The 20,218-nt window shown below is 49.3% G+C and overlaps 1 protein-coding gene across 1 annotated transcript in view; it reads right to left on the reverse strand.

Moving 5' to 3' along the window:
• Positions 1–20,218, reverse strand: part of DSCAM (DS cell adhesion molecule) — a 647,956-nt gene that overhangs the window by 16,399 nt on the left and 611,339 nt on the right. Inside the window, exons 28-30 of the mRNA XM_056119325.1 lie at positions 10,883–10,913; positions 6,570–6,685; positions 4,955–5,104 (exon numbers count right to left, since the gene is read on the reverse strand). Coding sequence (XP_055975300.1) covers positions 4,955–5,104; positions 6,570–6,685; positions 10,883–10,913 — 297 coding nt within the window. The remainder of the gene's footprint in view (positions 1–4,954; positions 5,105–6,569; positions 6,686–10,882; positions 10,914–20,218) is intronic.

A 20,218-nucleotide genomic window follows, 5' to 3' on the forward strand; every position in this document is an offset into this window, starting at 1 on the left:
ACATGGTCCCTCAAGAACTGCCAGAAGGACCCCTGAGCACAGAGCCAGGAGTAAGCTCTGATCACTGCTGAGTGTGGACCCCCAACCCAAAATAATAATAAATAATAATAATAATAAAATAATAGAAATTTCTTCTGTTCTGAAGTAAATGTATAGATTAAAGTAGATCCTACTTCCTCACCCAAGATATGCCAACACCTAAGTGAAGAGTATTCTGGGAGAACCACCTTTTCTGGATCTCTGGAAGTGGGAGGGTTCAGTTCCCTGGGGCGACTTTTTCTGGGACAAGCTAGCAACCTAGATGACCCCTTCTGACCTTTGAATTCTCCGCTTCACAAAGAGGAGATGCAGACAGCTGTCTGTGATCATGGCTGGCCACTTTTAACTAAGCTCTACAGTCGCTCCTACAGAGAAAACTCCTAAGTTCTGAGAGAACCCAACAGAGAGTTGACTGGCAACGTTATACATGGGCTTTGTTCTGTGCTCTCTGAGCTGGATGTCTCCCTAGAGGGGGGTATGGGCTTCATGCTTGGATGGACCAGATACCCAACTCGAACCACAGGTACCCACAGCCCCAGGTTATTTGATGGATGAGGGTCTGGGAGCTCAGTGTGGTGGAAACTAGAACCTTTGTCACCCATCTGTCCAAGAACACCCTCGGCTCAGCCCCAGCCCACTCTGACTCCATGTGACTGGTGTATTGGGTTCTGGGGGCAAGACGTTGGGGAGGGGGGACAAAAAGACTAAAGGGAGGATTTTCCTCTTTGCCAGTTTCTGGTTCTAGGACTTGGAACCCAACCCCCTACTCCATAAAGAGCCAAATCGTGATATTTTAAGATCTCCCAGATCATCAAAATGATCCTTCTTGGATTGGATTCTCTGGATATTGATTGTTAAGACATCTTTCATGGCTTCCTGGAAAAATTCTGCAGAAGAGTTGATTGGAAGAGCTTTGGGGAGCTTGCTTAGAATGCAAATGAGTCGCTCAAGAGCGCCGGGCTCTCTGGACGGCAAAGTATGAATGATAATTGGGTTTCTCCCCTGAAAAGCCAGGAGACAGGTCCGCAAAGAGACAGAAAAACATTCTCGCGGGTAGGAGGCGGAATGTCTTCCAGGCACTATCGACTTGATAAGTGGAGCTTAAATAGTGGAGCTTGTTATTTAAATGCTAATGAATCTTTGCCAGAAAATTACCCATTCCCTTACATAAGTTTGGCGGGTAGTCGTTTTCATTCCTCTTTGAGTTTCTTGCAGCTACAGCTGTGGATCAGTTGATGCCTGTGTACAGGCTTCTGGGGGCGGGGCTCTGTGGAGGCTACTTCAAGGACACTGTGAGTTCCAGCCCTCAGGGCCTCTCTTGGGTCTCTTCCTGCCCAGCTCATCACCAGAGGTGGCCAGACGGCTGCCCTCTGAGACGCAAAGTTCCAAAGTCAGGTGGCACATGTCAGATTTGGTCCAAAGTCAGAATGCTTTTATGTCAACGTTGCTCATCATCCTCTTTTTTTTTTTCTTAGATGATGAAACATTTTTTTCTAGAGGCTTGAAATAGGTCAGATCTGACTTTCTTGAATCAGGGTTTGAAGTTCCTTTTTGTATCAGCAATCATACTAAAGGCAAAATGGTTTCAGTAGGTAAAATATTATGAAGATAGCCCATGTGATAATGTTGCTGGTCTACTTTCTGTTGGGTTCTTTCAAAATTTAGGTGTTTTCTCTGGGAGCTCAGAGAGAAAGGGTGTGTATGTGTGTGTGTGTGTGTGTGTGTGTGTGTGTGTGCGTGTGTGTGTGTGTTATAATATATGCTATATACTGTACTCTTAGTATATATCAGACACTAACACTATATGATATATACTATATACCTATACTATATGTAAAGTATAGGGTACATATATACTAAGAGACAACATGGGCTTTTACAGAGGGGAAAAAGCAGAGAATGTCAAGCCTGGTAAGCTACCTGTGATGTATTCAATATGCCAAACACAGTAACAACAAGTCTCAAAATGGAGACGTGACTGGGCCTGCTCGAGCAAATTGATGAACAATGGGAGGACAGTGTTGTGTGTTGTTGTGTCTTTTGGGAGAAGGTTATATACAATTTCTCCAAGTTGTCTTAGCCTGGGGTTCTCTGTACTCATAACAGCTATTCCAAGTGCTATCACAGGAAAAGGCTTGTCTCAGTGGTTCTCTGAGATTCTTACCACGGCCTTTACTTCCTGCTTTCCTCTCCTCTTTGGAGGGGTTCTCCCTTCTCTGGGTTGTGGGGGTGTCCCCATCTCCCAGAGCTCAGTACCGGCTTCTCACGGGGAGGTGTCCCTCACGCCTTGGGGCTACTCCAGGTCTAGTATTCTTTGATTTTATGGTTTTGTTTCCGGGGTCACCACAGCAGTACTCAGGACTTACTCCTGGCTCTGTGCTCAGGAATCACTGCTGGTGGGTTTGGGGGTCCATAGAGGTGCCAGGGTTTGAATTTGACTCAATCGCACACAAGTCAAGTGGGTTACACACTGCACTATCTCTCTCACTAGCCCCAATGTATTCTTAGTTTTATTTCCTAAAAACTCAGGGCCCCCCATCAACTTGCCCACATATCCTCCCTATTTTTGATGAGTGAGGTTGATGAAGCTGCTTTGTACCTCAGCTGAGTTCTCCTGCTTAGCTTCTGGGAGCTCAGCTAAAATACAAGTTTCACTTGGATTCCACTCTGGAGACTCCTGTGCATATTTATGAGCTAATCTACGAACCACATGAGTGTGAGGATTTACGGCTCCAGCTCGGGCCATGTTGGCATTGCCTCCCCAACATCCTGCTCTCTGTAGAGCTCATCGAGCATGCACCTGGCAGGCTCGACAGCCAGAGACCAGAGGGCGTGTGATGCAAGCATCGCTCGGCCTTCCGACAAGGCTCCTGATCTTGAGCTAAACTTCTGCCCCCTGAATCAAATTATTGGAAGGATCCTGCATTTGCGGCAGAGAAGTCTCTGTGCACAGAGCTGCCAAAGGCACTGCAATTGTGGTGTGAGTCTGCTGTTTGTTTTGATCCCCTGCTATTGGCTTTCAAATCCGGGGCCTTGGCATGAAGAGTACGTCTATTGGCTGTCCTCCGATGAGGGTAGAGCTGGGTGCCTGGAGCGTCCCTATTTTTTTGGTGAACACATTTTGTGAATATTATTAAGGGCTTATTCTACCCCATTTCCATGATATCTGGTGCCACGCTGGGTGATAGGGTGGGCAAAATTGCAAACGAAAAAGATATGCCCTCAGGAAATGGAGGGATAGTACAGTGGGTAGGGCCCTTGCCTTACACATGGCTGACCCGGGTTCAGTGCCCAGCATCCCACAGGGTGCCCTGGACCCATGCCGGGACTGATTCTTGAATGTCCTAAATGCTCTGAATGCAGAAACAGTGGTAAACTCTGAGCACTGCCAGGTGTGCCCACTCCCCCAAAGATGCTGTCCATCCTGGGGATTCTCCTCAGTTCAAACACCAATAAAATGGGGTGCAGCTCTCTTTCTATGACCTTCACCGCCCATCATCTCTACTAAATGGCAGTGAAGGCAGTTGAGAGAGGGGACGTGGGTGATTATGACACTCCCTTCCCCAACCCTGCAGAGACATGGTAAGAGAGAGGCAAAAGATCGAGAAATCTGGGGGTCTCTCCACTTCGCTAACTGACCATCACTGGCATGAGATGGATCCGTCTTGTTCTTGGGGAAGGTGGGAGAAGCTTGGTGAGCAGGTGTGGGGAGCTAGAAACTTCCATAGAGGAGTCAGAAGAAAAAGACCCACAAAAACGATAAAGGTAGGTGCTGGAGGAGGCAGAGGGGCAGGGAGAAGCCCAACTACGGAGCTGGGTAGGACAGGAATCATGCCCTGCTCGTGTCCAGTCCCCTCTCTGCCTGCCTGGGCATCTTGGATTAATCAAAGTGGTCTGCTGCGAGAGTTCAGCACTCTGCAAGAGTTCAGTGTGGTGTGGGTGTGATCTGAGAGACAGCACAGGGGTCCTTGCAGGTGGGTTAGACCCCTGGCACCACACGGTCCCTGAAGCATCACAGAATGTGGCCATAGGTAATCCCTGGCATCACAGGTAATCCCTGGGCAGCACCGTACCCTTGGGCCTCTGCATTGAACTGTCACCTGGTTAGCCAAGCAGATTCAAGGGTCCTCCCTGTACCCTCCACCCCCCTCCCTGCCCCAAGGAGAATGGGTCTAAGCTCTCCCGGGGGAAGCTTTGTAAAGCGTGTGGGGGAATACGTGCTTCTGAAAGGGCCCTTCTAAAGGGGTTTTGGGTGTCCACACCCGCCCACTCCATGTCTCAGGGAACGGAGAATAGGAAGGGAAAATGAATGGTATGTCTTTTCTCAACAAACTACTGGACGCCGACAACTCCCGGGATCCAAAGAGGAGCTCGAGGGCTCAGTGCTCTTGCCTCACATGGGGCCGGCCCCAGTTTAATCCTCAGGTTGTGGGATCCCCAGAACCACCTGGCATGACCTTGGAGCACAGAACCAGGAGTAGCCCTTGAACACTGCTGGGTAGAACACAACCCACCCTTTCCTCTCACCGAAAAGAACTAAAGAAACATGAGGGAGAGATGGGGTGGGAGGTAAAACTTAAAATACTAAACAATCTTTCTTGCCCAGACCAGTGTTCTAATTTTAGCTCTGCAGGGCTGGGGTCACACATGGCTCCTGCCCCCCAGTCCCGTCTGAGTTCATCCTGCTCCTGCTTGCCTTGTGCCATGTGTCTCCAGTTCTCTTGCCCTGAAGCAGGCAGCCCCAAGGGGCCTCAGTTTCCCTGGACACTATCTCAGTGGCCGCTAAGATCCAACAACAACAACAACCAAAAAAAAAACCACAGTGTCCCCACTCGAGTCTCAGCCCTCAGACTGCCGAGGCCACCAGGAGCTTTGCGGGGAGGGCACAAGGGCGGGGTTGGGTGTCTCCACTCACTCGTTCCCGGCCGAGCATCCGAGACGTCCACCAGGGGCCCCGTGGCCTGTGACACCGACTGGTAGTGGACCGTGTGCGTCACGGTCAGGGACTTCTGTTTGGCCGCCTCTCCAAAGTCAGCATCCGTGAGCAGCACGGTGGAGCGGTCATCTGCAGACACAGAGAGGGGGTCAGACACGGGAACCTAGGCCTGGCCCCTGGACTGGGCTCAGAGTACAGGGTTGGAAAGACGGAAGAGCAGCGCTGTCAGCGTTTCTGCATGAGTAGGCATTTAGGCAGCGCTGACAGCCTGGGGGCTTGCAGTGGCCTGAGTTTTAGCATCTTCCCATCTACTGAGTCTGATGAGAGGAGGTGGCAGGAGAGAAGGGGGAAGAGGAGGGGAGAGAGGAGGAGGGAGCAGAGGGAGGAGAGGAGAAGAAAGGGGAGGAGAGAAGAGGGGAGGAGAGAGGAGAGAAGAGGGGAGGGGAGGCGATAAGGGGAGGAGAGAAGGGGAAGGGAGGGGAGAAGAGAGGAGTGGAGAGGAAGAAAGGGGAGGGGAGAGGAGAGGGGAGAGGAGGGGTAAGGGGAACAGAGGGGAGGGGAGGGGAGGAAGGGGAGGGAGGAGGAGGGGGAGGGGAGAGGAGAGGAGGAAAGGGGAGAGGAGAGGAGGGGAGAGGAGAGGAGAGGAGGGGAGGGGAGGGGAGGGGAGAGGAAAGGAGAGGAGAGGAGAGGAGAGGAGAGGAGAGGAGGGGAGAGGAGAGGAGAGGAGGGGAGGGGAGGGGAGGGGAGAGGAGAGAAGGGGAGGGGAGGGGAGTGGAGGAGAGAGAAGAGGAGGGGAGAGGAGAGGAGAGGAGGGGAGGGGAGACGAGAGGGGAGGGGAGGGGAGTGGAGGGGAGAGAAGAGGAGGGGAGAGGAGAGGAGAGGAGGGGAGGGGAGACGAGAGGAGAGGGGAGGGGAGGGGAGGGGAGGGGAGACGAGAGGAGAGGGGAAGGGAGGGGAGGGGAGAGGATAGGAGAGAATGGGAGAGAGGAGGAGATGGGAGAGGAGAGGAGAGGAGGGGAGGGGAGAGGAGAGGAAAGGATGGGAGAGGAGGGGAGGGGAGAGGAGAGGATGGGAGAGAGGAGGAGATGGGAGAGGAGAGGAGAGGAGGGGAGAGGAGAGGAGAGGAAGGGAGGGGAGAGGAGAGGAGAGGAGAGGAAGGGAGGGGATAGGAGAGGAGAGGAAGGGAGGGGAGAGGAGAGGAGAGGAAAGGAGAAGAGAGGAGAGGAGAGGAGAGGAGAGGAGAGGAGAGGAGAGGAGAGGAGAGGAGGGGAGGGGAGGGGAGGGGAGGGGAGAGAGGGGACGCGAGGACGGAGGGCACACCCAGGAATCCCCACCTGGGGCTTCCTGACTTATCCCATCACAGGTGGGCATTCTTGGGAGCTGTACCCACAGTCTGTCCAGGAAAGACCCCAGGTGGATCAGAGGGGAGCTCTCTGCTCGTGGGGAAGCTGTTGTGTTCTCCGAGAGCTGCTCATTTGTTCATGCAGTGCTCCAGAGGTTACCGTATTGAATGAGGCCCTGGCCCCGGGCCTGAAACAAGAGGGCAGGCCCGTGGCAGCCCTGCTGTGTGCAGCGACCCCCCAGGGTGCCTTACCAATGGTCTCCATGGTGTCTCTCTCTTCGATCAGAAGCTGAGCCCTGGGTATATCGATATGCATCCGCAGAGTCTGCTGCTGCTTGCTCAAGGTGTCTGAAGTCCGGGTGTTCTTACTGGGAAGCAAGGAGCAAGAGAACGTGAGCATACATGGCTCTGCTCATTCACCCTGTGGGTCAACTTGGCTTATTACCTAATGACGAGTGTCTTAGAGAAAGAGGAGGGGAAGAGCTCAATACGTAAGTGTCCATGAGCTCTGCTTGAATGCTATTTATTAATATTGAATATAGCAGTGAATTTTAGGTTTGGGAAATACATATTTATAGGACCAGAGAGAAAGTACAGTGAGTAGGGTCCTTGCCTTGCACACAGTCAGCCCTTGTTTGATCCCTGGCACCACTTAAGATCCCTTGAGTGACTCCTGAACAGAGGCAGGAATAAGTCATGATCACTGCTGGGTGTGTCCCCTAACCAAACTATTACATGCACTATAGCACTGTCCTCCCGTTGTTCATCGATTTGCTTGACTGAGCACCGTAATAGTAACCAGCTTCCATTGTGAGACTTGTTACTGTTTTTAGCATATCGAATATGCCGCGATGAGCTTGCCAGGCTCTGCCAAGCAGGCGGGATACTCTCGGTAGCTTGCCGGGCTCTCCAAGAGGGGCAGAGGAATCGAACCTGGGTCGACCGCATGCAAGACAAATGCCCTACCAACTGTGCTATCGCTCCAGCCCAAATTAATTATAAATTGTAATATGGGCTGGAGCGATAGCACAGTGGTAGGGGGTTTGCCTTGTGCGCAGCCAGCTCAGCCAAGCCGGGTTCGATTCCTCCACTCCTCTCGGAGAGACCAGCAAGCTACCGAGAATATCTCGCCCACACGGCAAAGCCTGGCAAGATACCTGTGGCGTATTCCATATGCCAAACACAGTAACAAGTCTCAAAATGGAGACATTACTGGGCTCACTCGAGCAAATCGATGAACAATGGGAGGACAGTGACAGTGATAAATTTTAATATTAATATATAAATTATCAATAGATAGGGGCTATGTAGTGTCCCATTTCTTGTGAAAAATATAAATAATATAAATAAGGCCAAAATGTCATTTGGAAACTAATAACAGTTTCCTCTCTCGAATCTGAGCTATTCCAATAATGGCGAGCCAGTATCTGGCTTTCTCCGGATGAGCTTGATGAAAGCATTTGCCTTTACATCTGGTGTTGTCTTATTTTTGTTCCGGTAACAAATCATAAACCTTGTTAGCATCCTCCATACGAGTTTTGTTTTCCTAGCCAAAATTACATTTGAGGATAGAAAAGAAGGAAAGCAATTACTATTAAGAATTTTATCTCAAAATTTGTGTACCGGAAAATCACTCTGGTGGGGGAGATCTGTCTTCTCTCAGAAAATGAAAACAGGTAGTAAAACTGCCTGGTCTGACCGAGCTCAGCTGCCATTGGTACTGGGGAGGAAGCTCTGCCCGCTGCCTGGAAGTTGGGAAGAGACGGCAAAGGGCTTGACCAGCAGCCCACCTGGCACGAAGGTGGGTCAGGACCAGAGGGCTTTGCTGTGAGGGCGAGATACTCTCAGTCGCTTGCTGGACTTCTGAGCCAGGTGGAGGAATCGAACCCAGCTCCGCTGGGCTGGCTGCATGCAAGGCAAATGCCCTACCACTGTGCTATTGCTCCAGCATATATATATATATATATATATATATATATATATATATAGTATTTTGGGGAGGGGGGTTTTTGGAACCTGGAGGTGCCCAGGGCTCTGTGCTCATGGATCACTCTTAGTGGTGCTCAAGGGACCATAGGAGATGCCAGGGATCAAACTGGGGGCGGGCACACTCAAGGCAAGTGCCTTATGCCCTCGACTTTCCCGTTTAGCTACATTGTCAACAATGCCTTTTGAGAAGTTCCTCACTCCGAAGCTGCTTAACCAAGTCCAGGGGCTCATGGGTGGCACCCGTGGCCACTCACAGCTCAGTAAATGTCAAGATCTGCTTGGAGCCGTATTTCCAATGCCTGCCACCCTGAGGAACAATTATTAGCCACTTTCAAGAGGGATAGAGAAGGGAGAGATGGTCTCCTCTACAGGTCAAGAGCTCTTTTGTCCCATCCAGCCGTCACCAGGAGCCCTGGACCGTCCTAGTCCCGGAAGGCACATGTCCTGCTGAGCCCATGACAGCAGGGGAGACAGCCCGCTGGAGCCCAGTGATGGGCAGAATCCCGTCAGAGGTCTGTGTGTCCTCCCTGGCATGGCTCTGTGCGTTTTGTCAAGGTCCTTCCTTTCTTCCTGTGCATGTCAACAGACCCGCCCGGGGGAGCTTGGATGGCTTCGGAGAACGGCCTTGGTGGTGCTTGACCTTGAACCAGATTGCTCATCCTGCAGCTCAGGAACTGGGGCAGGCAGGCAGAGCCTGTGTGCTAACAGCCGTGCGCAGCCTAAATCTCTCCCATGGGCTACAGACTCTGAAATCAGTGAGTCCGACACGTGTACTCATGAAAGCTCCTTAGTGTGCGCTAGGGAGGAGGGCTGATGCTGGCCCAGACCAGCTCTATTTATTTAGTTCCCTCCCCCCGTCTCCCCCACCCAACCCCCCCAAACACATGGGGAGCACCTCCTCTGTGAATATCTCAAAGACCTGCTTAGGAACTTCATTAGGGACTTGAACTCGTCCTTGGACCAAAAATAGAAGTGTGAGCTAGTTTCTTCCGAGGATCATGAATAGTTATGAGGCGTTGCAAGTGTGCTGTTAAACAGCTACGGACCCGGAGCATGGCGAGACTTAAGCCACAGTGAGGGGTCTGTCTACTTGGCATGACTGGCACGGGAAGCAAGCTCGAGAGCCTGGCAGAGGCACAAAGGCAGAGTGGGAGAAACTTGAAGAACAAGGATGCTCAGGGCTGCAGGTGAAGTCTTTCCCTCCTGAGCAGCTCTGGAACCAGGTTTCTAGCCCGGAGCTGGGCGGGGAGCTTGGGGCGAGGGAAGCCTTTCTCAGGCTGCCGTGATTCCTGAGGATCCGCTTCTCTAACAGCTTTCTGGGATGTGGCTCCCTCTGCTAGGAAGGAGAGGCCCCCACAGGAAGCTCATTCAACACTCCCCCCCTTCCTGCTTCTCTTCCCAGCCAGTGGGAAATAGCCGATGGGCTGAGGCTAGTCAACAGTCCAACTTGGGAGGGGAGTGTAAAAACATATTACTTGGTATCTGTATATCTTGCTGGAGGGATTTTGATCCATAGAAGAGAAATCATAAGTCAAAAACGTAAGTATTGTCAGTGTCAGGCTATCCTTAAAAAAAGAAAATGTTAAGGCAACCCTCTCCACCCAGCAGCTGAACTTCCGGAAGCCCCGGAAGCTCAGGCCACTGCTCACAGCTGCCACCAGGCCAATCACTCACACAACCAAACCTCTAAGGAGATGCAGGCCAAGCAGCTAAGATTCGCGGACATAGTGGGCCCTCTGGCTGAGGACTGTGGGGCGCCTTTGGGAGCAGGTGGGCTGAGTCCTTGCCCTGCTGCAGCAACCACACCCACCATTGTAGCCATGCCAATGGCTCAATGCCACTGCTCCACTAATATCCTCTGCAGAGACACCAGATCTCGAAAAATCTCAGGTATTCCAGGCTGAGAACTCTGGGGTCTTTCTGGAGTGGGTGCAGATAGTTCTGGAAGCTCCTGCAGCCCCACACACTTTCCTGCAGCACCACCACGCCAACTCATTGATCCCAGATCAGAAATCCTAAAGTGTCGGGACCACACAGCCACATACACGGCTACACGAGACCTCTCAACTCATCAATACTGAAATTCTAGTAGGAGCACACCAAATTACATGGGGAAGGAGCAGAGAAGCCAACTCAACTCAATAAACAAGAACAGTAACACGAAAGGCTCGACCTGCTAGCAACCAGCAGCTCAGTAAATCCTTAGACAAAGGACCTAACAACCCCCTGGTGAGATATAACAGTTTTTTTTTTTTACATATTTTCCTTTACTGAAGAATTTTTTTATAATCCCTTTAGCTACTTAGTTGCAATAAGCAATATAAAATAAGTTGTTGTGGGCCTGCTAAAGGGTCAGGCCTGGAGGGTGGTTTGGTAAATGGGGGCTATGGCAGGGGGAGGGTCACTTTGGTGGTGGGATTGATGTTTGAACATCGAACGCCTGTAATGAATGCATTATGAACAAATTGTAAACCATAGTGTTAAATAAAGTATCTTATTTACAAAAAAAAAAATGGGTTAAGGTGAGTTGGAAATCATTCTCTGAAACATGTTATCTGGGAAGGCTGGGTTCTTACCTCATGAGCATTTCAGCTAAACTCTTTGCATCTGTGGAAAGAAAACTCAGTGTTAGTACTGCCAGGAGCCAAGATGCCTGACCTGCAATTTAAGAACTAATCTCTTCTTGGAAAAATATTAAAATACATTGTGTAAGTTTCTGAGCTACGCCCAGGATAACTGCCATGAGCCCACCGTTAGGGCTCACATCCTGATTTATTGAATATCTGCATGCTTTGTTAATTCCCCATTTTGCCCACTTCCTCATGTAATCAATTATAAAAGGCTAGCTTGGGAGAAACGAATTTGGAGCTTGATCAGAGTCTTGTCTGGCTCCCATTCTTCTGTCTCTCTTTTTTCCCAGTCACGCACCCTCTCCCTGTTATCCACGTTGACCAGTCCTGCGGGTCGGGGCAAGTATAATGCATGAATAATGCACTCATGTTCGCCAAGGCATGTGTAACAAGCATTCTGTAGAGAAGACTATAGCCACCTTTAAGGTCATCATACATCCAAATCATTACCAACCACCTAGAGATCTATGGATTATTTTTTCTACATGGGATATAAATGTTCATGCATTTTCGGTACATGTACCACATGTCTGTATATCACATATATTGGAGTATGCACCATACATATATCACATGTAAGCACATCCATGCATCCACGCACACATTCACATATACAGGTGTGCATACACGTATGAGTAGGCATGTATCCAACCAGGCAGGTGAATATGTTTGTATACACATGGGTATATGTACGTCTTTGTGTATATGTGTGCATTTGTGTATGTAAGAGTATATAAACATTCAGGGGCAGGGAAATTCTGAAACACCCAGTAAAGGTTTTATTATGAGCTATTTGTCATTTTTCAAAAAGTATATCTCAAATAAGTAAGAAAAAATAATTTTATGATGGTAACACTTCAAAGGCAATTCATTCATGTAGCACAAATTCTATTCTTTGTTATCAAAACATCAAAATCTAAAAGCTCACAGCACTGTAAATTACTGTAAAAGGCATTATTATGAATCTATGAGTACCACAGTTTGATAAAAAAAAATGGAATAAATGACATATTCCTGAGCCTGGAAACTTGGCTGTTTATTTTAAACTCATGAAGGAAATTATTTCCACCCCTGCTGTTGTTTACAGAGACCTGGTTACCATTCCCGACAAACAAAAAGTCCTGCCTGAAAATGATCTAGACAAAAATTCTCCCTTTCAGTGCCATTGATTTGAAGTTCTCGTATTCTTTAAAATAGAACGTGTTCACTTTACACATTTGTCCCAGTGAAAATGAAACGTTTTCTTTCTTTCAACAAAAAAACCCTTTACTGTTGTTTTTCTTTCGTTGTTCTCTACAAAGTCTTGACATTCAATGTCATGTCAATGAAGAGAACTTTCTGGAAATGGGTTCTGTGGACAAAGTTACTGAGTTGATCAAGAATGCTCGCACTGGGGCATTTAAAATCCCATATTTGGGAGACATGCATCTCATGATTTTCCATGTTTATGTTGGGGATCCCTGAAAGGGGAGGGCTGTGGGCCGACCAATGTGGGCACCAAAGCCAGCTCAGTTCAAGTTAGCCCTACTAATTCTCAAGCACGCAACAGGGTGCTGATGTGTGCACAGAGGGGTTTAGTCTGTAAGTAGAGCAGGTCCCCTTGGTCCCAAAACAAAGAACGCAAAAGGCATTTATTATTTATTTATTTATTTATTGCTTTTTGAGTCACACCCAGCAATGCACAGGGGTTACTCCTGGCTCTGCACTCAGGAATTACTCCTGGCAGTGCTCAGGGGACCATATGGGATGCTGGGAATCGAACCCGGGTTGGTCACGTGCAAGCCAAATGCCCTACCCGCTGTGCTATTGCTCCAGCCCTAGCAAAAGGCATTTACTCTCCAGCTCCTATCGTTATATTTATCTGCACAGACAACGTAAATATGGTGAGTTCCTTCTCTTCCTGAATGACTTAACACTGGCAAAGTGAGTGAGTGACTGTGTGCGCGGGGGGGGGGGGGGGTGGGGGGCGTGGGGTGCAGGAGGCAATGCCAGGAGCTTGGAATGGGTTAGCAATGTGTTCCAAACCACTAAGCTATCCAGTTCAATACTCTACAAAGCAGGGCTCATTTTGAAGGAGCCGGTGTTGCCCTTTGGCTTGCAGCTTGAAGGTAACAGAGATCTCAGCTTTGCCCGATGTATCTGCTGCCCTTATCATGTCTCCTTCGCTACTCCAAGTCAATCCTCACAGCCTCCCCTCCTAGGAATTTCTTTGGTTTTCAGACCCAAGAGCTAAGGAATTGCAGTTGGCCCACAGGTGGGAACAAAGTCTCCTCAAACACAGACTACATACAAATGTCCACACCTGAGCAATGCCCTCATTCTCCCCGAGGCCCAGCTATCCACCCTGGTCCACCTTCTCGGCACGGGCCCTCTTCCAGAAGATCCCTTTCTTGCTCTGTCTCGGCTCCCAAGCGGGTTGCCAAGAAGGAATGCTGCTGAGCACACCCTGAGATGCACTGTCGTGTGGATACGTCTTTGAGAAAGCTGAGGAGCTGGGGTGCAGTGCAGATGGGTGCAGCGGGCTGGGGTCTGCGTGGTGTGGCTGGCGGAAGGGACCCTGCGTGCCAGCCTGCTGCAGAGAGGCAGCACAAGCTGGCTGGGGCCCTGGCTGAGAAGGAACTCGGAGTCATTGTTCCTTTGACTCCTGATACTGGTCACACTACAGACCCTGCACTTCATCTCTGTACTCACGGGTTGGGGGAGGCTAGGATGGGTTGATGACCTTCCCTGACAGGGACCGGGAGCAGCAGACAGTTCAGGCTTGTAATCCTGAGCTCTGGAACATACAGCAGTCTTGCATGCCCATGCTGGCTCCCAGCTGTGTGGCCTCTCCTGTGCCTTCCTGCAGAGACCCCCCGCTCCCTTCCCTTCTTTCCTCCTTCCAGCCTTCATCCCTCTTTCCCGTTTCCTTCTCCTTATTCTAGATCCCTCCTTCTCTCTTTATCCCTTCCTCCTGTTTTGAGGACTCATTTTTTTTCTGGTGTGACTGGTGCTTCTCCTGGGGCACATCAAAGAAAGGAGAGGTTGAGCTCTTTTCTTTCTCTCACCATCTGCCAACTTGATAACACTCTTCTGAGCCTTCCTCTTTTTTTGGGGGGGAGGGTTACATCCAGTGATGCTCAGGGGTTACTCCTGGCTCTGTGCTTAGGAATTATTTCTGGCAGTGTTTGGGAGAACCATATGAGATGTTGGGAATCGAACCTGGGATGGTCGCATGCAAAGCAAACGTGTTCCCTACTGTACTATCACTCCAGTCCCTGAGCCTTCCTCTTGCCCCAATAGAGCTGAATGCCCTTTTGTGGTGCCCATTACTCTCCCCCATACAAATGACAGTTCCAGCTATGTGTTGGACTTTGGGGCATCTTTCCTCCCTAAAACTCCTGGCTCCACTACCTCCATTTCCATCCTGGGCTCTGTGCTGTTCCCTGCACCTTCTGGGGTAGAAGCAATGGAGAAATACTGCCAGGATGATTTCGTTAGGTTAAGAGGTGGAAGGAAGGGGTTAGAATACCAAAAGTTCCATGTGCTGATGCTCTGTCTGTGCAGAGGAAATAAAGACCAGAAGGAAAACTTGGAGGGGGAAATTGGGTCCTGCTTCTCTGTCCACTCAAGCTCTTCTTTGTAAGTTCTCTCATGATACTGGTCATGATACTGGTCACACTACAGACCCTGCACTTCAGATAAACCTCACACGAGAGCTGTTTTCCTAAGAGCTATAAACCTGTCCTGGGTTTTCTTCCAGTTCAGGAATAGTAAATCCCAGGGGAGTTTGATTTAAAAACCATGACAACAGAGACACATGCAAAGGAAAACCATAGAATCTTGCAACCAGAAAGAGATAAAAGTGCAAACACAGGGAAACTGAAGCCTGCCCACAGTCTCAGGGGACTCTGTCCAGAACCTTCTCTTCTACTGTTCAGGCTCTGCTTGAGACCTTCTGTGCTCCTCTGCATCAATTTTCAAGGACAGAATCCCTCTCTGACAAATTCTATCCTAACAGAAAGGTTGGGTTGGGGGTTTGAAAGGGTAACTTTTGAAAAAGCAACAAATGCAGATAAGAGAGAAAATGGGGGGCATAAAAGGGAGGTGGGGATGAAAGTGGGTGGGAAGGAAAGATGGTCAGAGAGTTGGGAGGTTGGAAGGAGGGAAGGAAGGAAGGAAGGAAGGAAGGAAGGAAGGAAGGAAGGAAGATGGGATGGAAGGAAGATGATAGAATGTAGAAAGGAGGGGAGGGAGGGTCCCCAAAGCACAGGGCAAAGGAAAAATCTCCAGTATGTGGGTTCTGACCCCATTAAGCAGGGCCTGGACACACCTTAGCTGGCCAGCCAGCTTCCGGGCTGCACACTCCCAGCATTTTCATGAGTGGACATTGTGGGTTGCCGCACACCCAGGTTTCCATGCTGGGAGCTCACCACAAGTCCACGAGGCTCCTGGACTCACTCTGATCTTCCTTTGGATCGACCCATTGGCCAAGTTTTGGTCTGCCCAAAGGGAGTTTCTCTCATTGGCAGAGCTGGTAATGGCATTCTAGAGATGATGAGATCATGCGAAACCATGACAGTGCCCAATTGTTAACCCTAATTCTCTCTGGAAATGGGCACCCTGAGGAAGGATTCCTTTTAATACTCTTCAATGACTCCAAAGCCTGTTGACTGCAGTTGGGCTACTCAGCCCCACCTGAAGGGTCATGGCTGATACCACTCACTGACTGGACCACAGCCTCTTGGAAGTTTGGAAGGTGCTGTTTTGTTGGCACTGACAACTGCCCAGGCTAGTTGCTGCCAGCCCAGTGCTTTGCCCTCCTGGGTAGACTCTGACCAAAGCTCATATTCACCCAAGGATTGACTGCCTGACATGGGAATCAAACTTCTGCAAGGTTGGCATTGCTGAGAGGTGGGCTCTGTTCCTGACCCTTTTCCATCACCTTTTGCTTCAAAGGACTCGGTGGTGGGATTGGGGCATCGTTAAAAGTGAACTGTGGTTTCTGCACTGCCTAAGGTTATAGATTTAAAACGGTTGCACTTGCAGAGAATTTAGACTTTAGGAGTTTAGGAGGTCGCTGTGCTCTAAAATTAGTAGAGCACTCAGGAAGCGAGAATATAGGTTGGCTAAATTACTTGAGTCCCATTTCTTTTCTTTCCCCCCAGTTTTTACATAAAGAACATTATATTGTACTTATCTAACTAGGTTGCCTGCTGGCAAACATAGAAGAATTTCCAGGATTCAAACCTAGTCCCCCAGGTCGGCTCCCAGAGTGACCATCACAGCGTTTGCTGGCAACCCCAACCTCTGCGTAAGTCATGTAAGAAACTCCAGAGTTTTCTGCAACCCCAATTTTCTTTTTCACAGCATTGATTTTTATTGGTGATTTTTTCAGACAACATTAATGTAGGATCAGGAAGTCCCTACTGGGGGACAGCAATGGAATCACTACATGAATTTATCAAATATGTAAATACATTTGTACCAGCTCTCACCCAGCTTCTGGATATGAGTCCATGTGGGTCAGGCTGTACCTGGGTGATTCTGCTAATGAACTACATTCAGCTCCTTGCTGTCCCTCTCCACAGTGAGAGAAGAGGCTTCATTGGGTAAGTAACATTCCAGGGGACCTGCAAGGCACAGCCCTGCACAGGCCTTGTTCTTTTTGACATGTGCCAGTCTCTGATGTGTGAGATGATACCTCTCATGCATCGTTGGCAGGTATGCTGACTGGTCCAGCTTTTGGGAAAACAATATGGACGTTGATCAAAAAGCAAGAAATTGAGTATCCTTATGACACAGCAATACCACTTTTGGGATGCAAAAATGCACAGCAGAAATGCCATCTTTACTACTCACAATAGCCAGAATCTGGAAACAATCCAATTACCCAAACAGATGACTGGATAAAGAAACTATTGTATATCTATTACTGTCACTGTCACTGTCCTCCCATTGTTCATCAATTTTCTCGAGCGGGCCCAGTAACATCTCCATTGTGAGACTTGTTACTGTGTTTGGCATATTGAATACATAATGGGTAGCTTGCCAGGCTTTGCCGTGCGGGCAAGATACTCTCGGTAGCTTGCCAGGCTCTCCGAGAGGGGTGGAAGAATCGAACCCAGGTTGCCCAGGTCAGCCAGGCACAAGGCAAACACCCTACCTGCTGTGCTATTGCTCCAACCCTATTGTACAACTACATCATGTAATACTACACAGCCACTAGGAAAAATGAAGTCATGAAAGTTGCTCATACATGGATGGACATAGAGAGTATCATACTGAGTGAAATGAGTCAGACGGAGAAAGACAGATATAGAATGATAATACTCATTTGTAGGATATGAAAAAAAACATGGTATGAGACTCATATTCAAGGACAGTAGACAGAAGGGCCCGAAGGACCAGCCCATGGTTGGAAGCTTACCACAAGTGGTGATAGGGAGGACAGTTAGGATGGAAAAGGGATCACTATGACAATGCTAGCTGTAATTGATCACTGGATAAGAAATGAGTGCTGAAAGTAAGTAAGGGACAAGCATCATGACCTTTCACTACCTATATTGAAAACCATAATTCCCAAAAGGAGAGACGAGAGAGAGAGAGAGAGAGAGAGAGAGAGAGAGAGAGAGAGAAGAGAGAGAGAGAGAGAGAGAGAGAGAGAGAGAGAGAGAGAGAGAGAGAGAGAACGGGGGCACTGGTAGTGGCAAATGTACACTGATGGAGGGACAAGTGTTGGAACATTGTAGGACTGAAACCCAATCATAATCAATTTTGTAACCATGTGTCACATAGATTCAGAAAAATTTTACAAAGAAGAAGAAAAGAAAAAAAAACCCAAAAAACTAGGACAGTCCTTATTGGAGCCAACCCTTTTCTAGAACATTCTCCCTGGTCCAGAGATGTGAGTTCCCCTCATAAACCATTATCACTGCCACTCGAGTGTGGGTTTCTGTAGGGCTGGGCCGGGGTCTTAGTGACCCGCTTTCTCTCCAGACTCAAGCAGAAATACACAGGAATGCTCTGCTGATGGGTTTCTGAAGACACTGCCCTGGTGCATGGCAGCCAAATTACCATGTTCTGTGCCTTTGGGTTTCTCTCAGGCTCTATGCCTACCTGGCATGATGTCGTGGATGGAGTCAGCTCCTCCCCCAGATCACAGGGCCCACTGGGAAGGTAAGAGGGGCTCTGCTGGCATGAAGACAGCTTACAAGTACAGGAGAGAAAGCTTAAAAATATTGAAAGTGGGGGCTGGGTTGGTGCTGGTAGAATAAGGGGGATGTCTCTATGTAGACACAGCAGTGTTGCAGAGAGCAGGCCAGGGGTTCGAGGGTGTGTGCAGGTAAAGATCCTATAGTGGACATACAGAAAGGAAAGGCCACTGGGGTGACTTCTCAGCACGTGAATGAGGAGAAGATGATGGGCAGTGAAGGACAGATCTTAGGCATATTGTCCCCACACTGGGACTGTCCAGCCGGGTTTGGGGTCCAAATCATTCATTCCTAAGGCTCTGCTGTGGGCCGATCAAATGAGAGTCAAAGGAAAGAAGAAACCTAGTCCACCCAGAGACGGTTCACCACACCCCAAACAGCAAGCCAAGGCCAGACTGCCTCTGCAATTTTTTTTAAATTAAATCACCCTGAGATATAGTTATAAAGCTTTCATGTTTGCGTTTCAGTCATACAATGATTGAACACCCGTCCCTCCACCCGCGCACATTCTCTACCACCAATGTCCCCAGTATCCCCGTCCTTTCCTTTCCAACCCTCAACCCTCCCCCTGCAGATAATTTCCCCCATACTCTCTCTCTCTACTTTTGGGCATTATCATTTGCAATACAGATACTGAGAGGCCATCATGTTTGGTCTGTTTATCTGCTTTCAGCACACATCTCCCATCCTGAGGGATCCCGCCAACCATCGTTGACTCAGTGATCCCTTTTCCATCCCAGCTGCCTTCTCCTCCAGCTCATGAGGCAGGCTTCCAACTATGGAGCAATCTTCCTGGCCCTTATGTCTACTATCTTTGGGTGTCAGTCTCATATTATATTATTTTATATTCCACAAATGCTGCCTCTGCTTCTTAATCCCAGAGTCCTTTGAGTTTGGGGGAGAGAGAGGACCCAAAGCTGGAGTATTTTACTGCTTGATCCAGAACTAAGCATTGCCCCAGTTGTCAGCACTCTTGTGAGACAAGCCTTGCCTTCGAAACCTGCCTTCAGCACCTGTCCCCCACATTCTGCAGGGCCCGCTGGGCCCTGGTCAGCTGCTCCTCAGGAATTCTTGGGCTGCTGCATCTTTGTTCCAGAATGTCCCTTCCTCCTGCTGACCCTTATACCTCGGATCTATTCTTTCTCTGGCACAAAGAAAACCAAACTGTTTCCGGGGATGAAAGGTCCAGCTCTCTGAGGTGATGTATTAGCTACAACGTAGTGCTGTCTAGAAGGGGAAATGCCAACATAACAAAGGCAGTGTTGGGACCGTGCCAGGAGGCTGTCTGGATGGTGCCACCTCTCTGAATCGCTGGGGATGATGGAGAATGAACGCCCAAGCATGGAGAGGGCTGCTAGGTTATAGGAAGACTAGGGAAGTGCGGGAAACTGTAATGCGTGAACAGTACACCTGGGCGGGAGGGCGCAGAAGCTTGGATATAGGATGGAGTGGGGCATGCTGGAAGCTTCACCTGGACGTGGAAACCGTCTGCTACCAAACCCTTAGGAACACACAGAAATGAACCAACTGTAGGTCTTTTAAAAATGTCCCAGGCATTTTTTTTTTTTGCTTTTTGGATCACACCCAGTGATGAACAGGGATTTCTCCTGGCTCTTCACTCAGGAATTACTCCTGGCGATGCTTGGAGAACCATATGGGATGCTGGGAATAGAACCCGGGTCAGTCCCATGCAAGGCAAACGCCCTACCCACTGTGGTATTGCTCCAGCCCCAACTGTAGGTCTTTAAAAAATGTCCCAGGCACCACATACAAGTCCTCTGTTCCCCCTCCTTGTGTTTTTGTTTTGTTTTGATTTTTTTTTTCTTTTTGGGTCACACCTGGCGATGTACAGGTGTTACTCCTGGCTCTGCACTCAGGAGTTACTCCTGGCGGTGCTCAGGGGACCTTATGGGATGCTGGGAATCAAACCTGGGTCAGCCACGTGCAAGGCAAATTCCCTACCCGCTGTACTATCACTCCAGCCCTCCCCTCCTCTCCCTTTTTAAGGAGCCAGTGAGGATTAGCTGGTCCTTGAGGTCCAGAGCAGGGGAGTCTGTCTTTCAAGCTACATTCGCTTGGTGTTCTGGGG

This window comes from Sorex fumeus, unplaced genomic scaffold, assembly GCF_029834395.1.
Source record: "Sorex fumeus unplaced genomic scaffold, SorFum_2.1 ptg000041l, whole genome shotgun sequence".
Lineage (NCBI taxonomy): Eukaryota > Metazoa > Chordata > Mammalia > Eulipotyphla > Soricidae > Sorex > Sorex fumeus.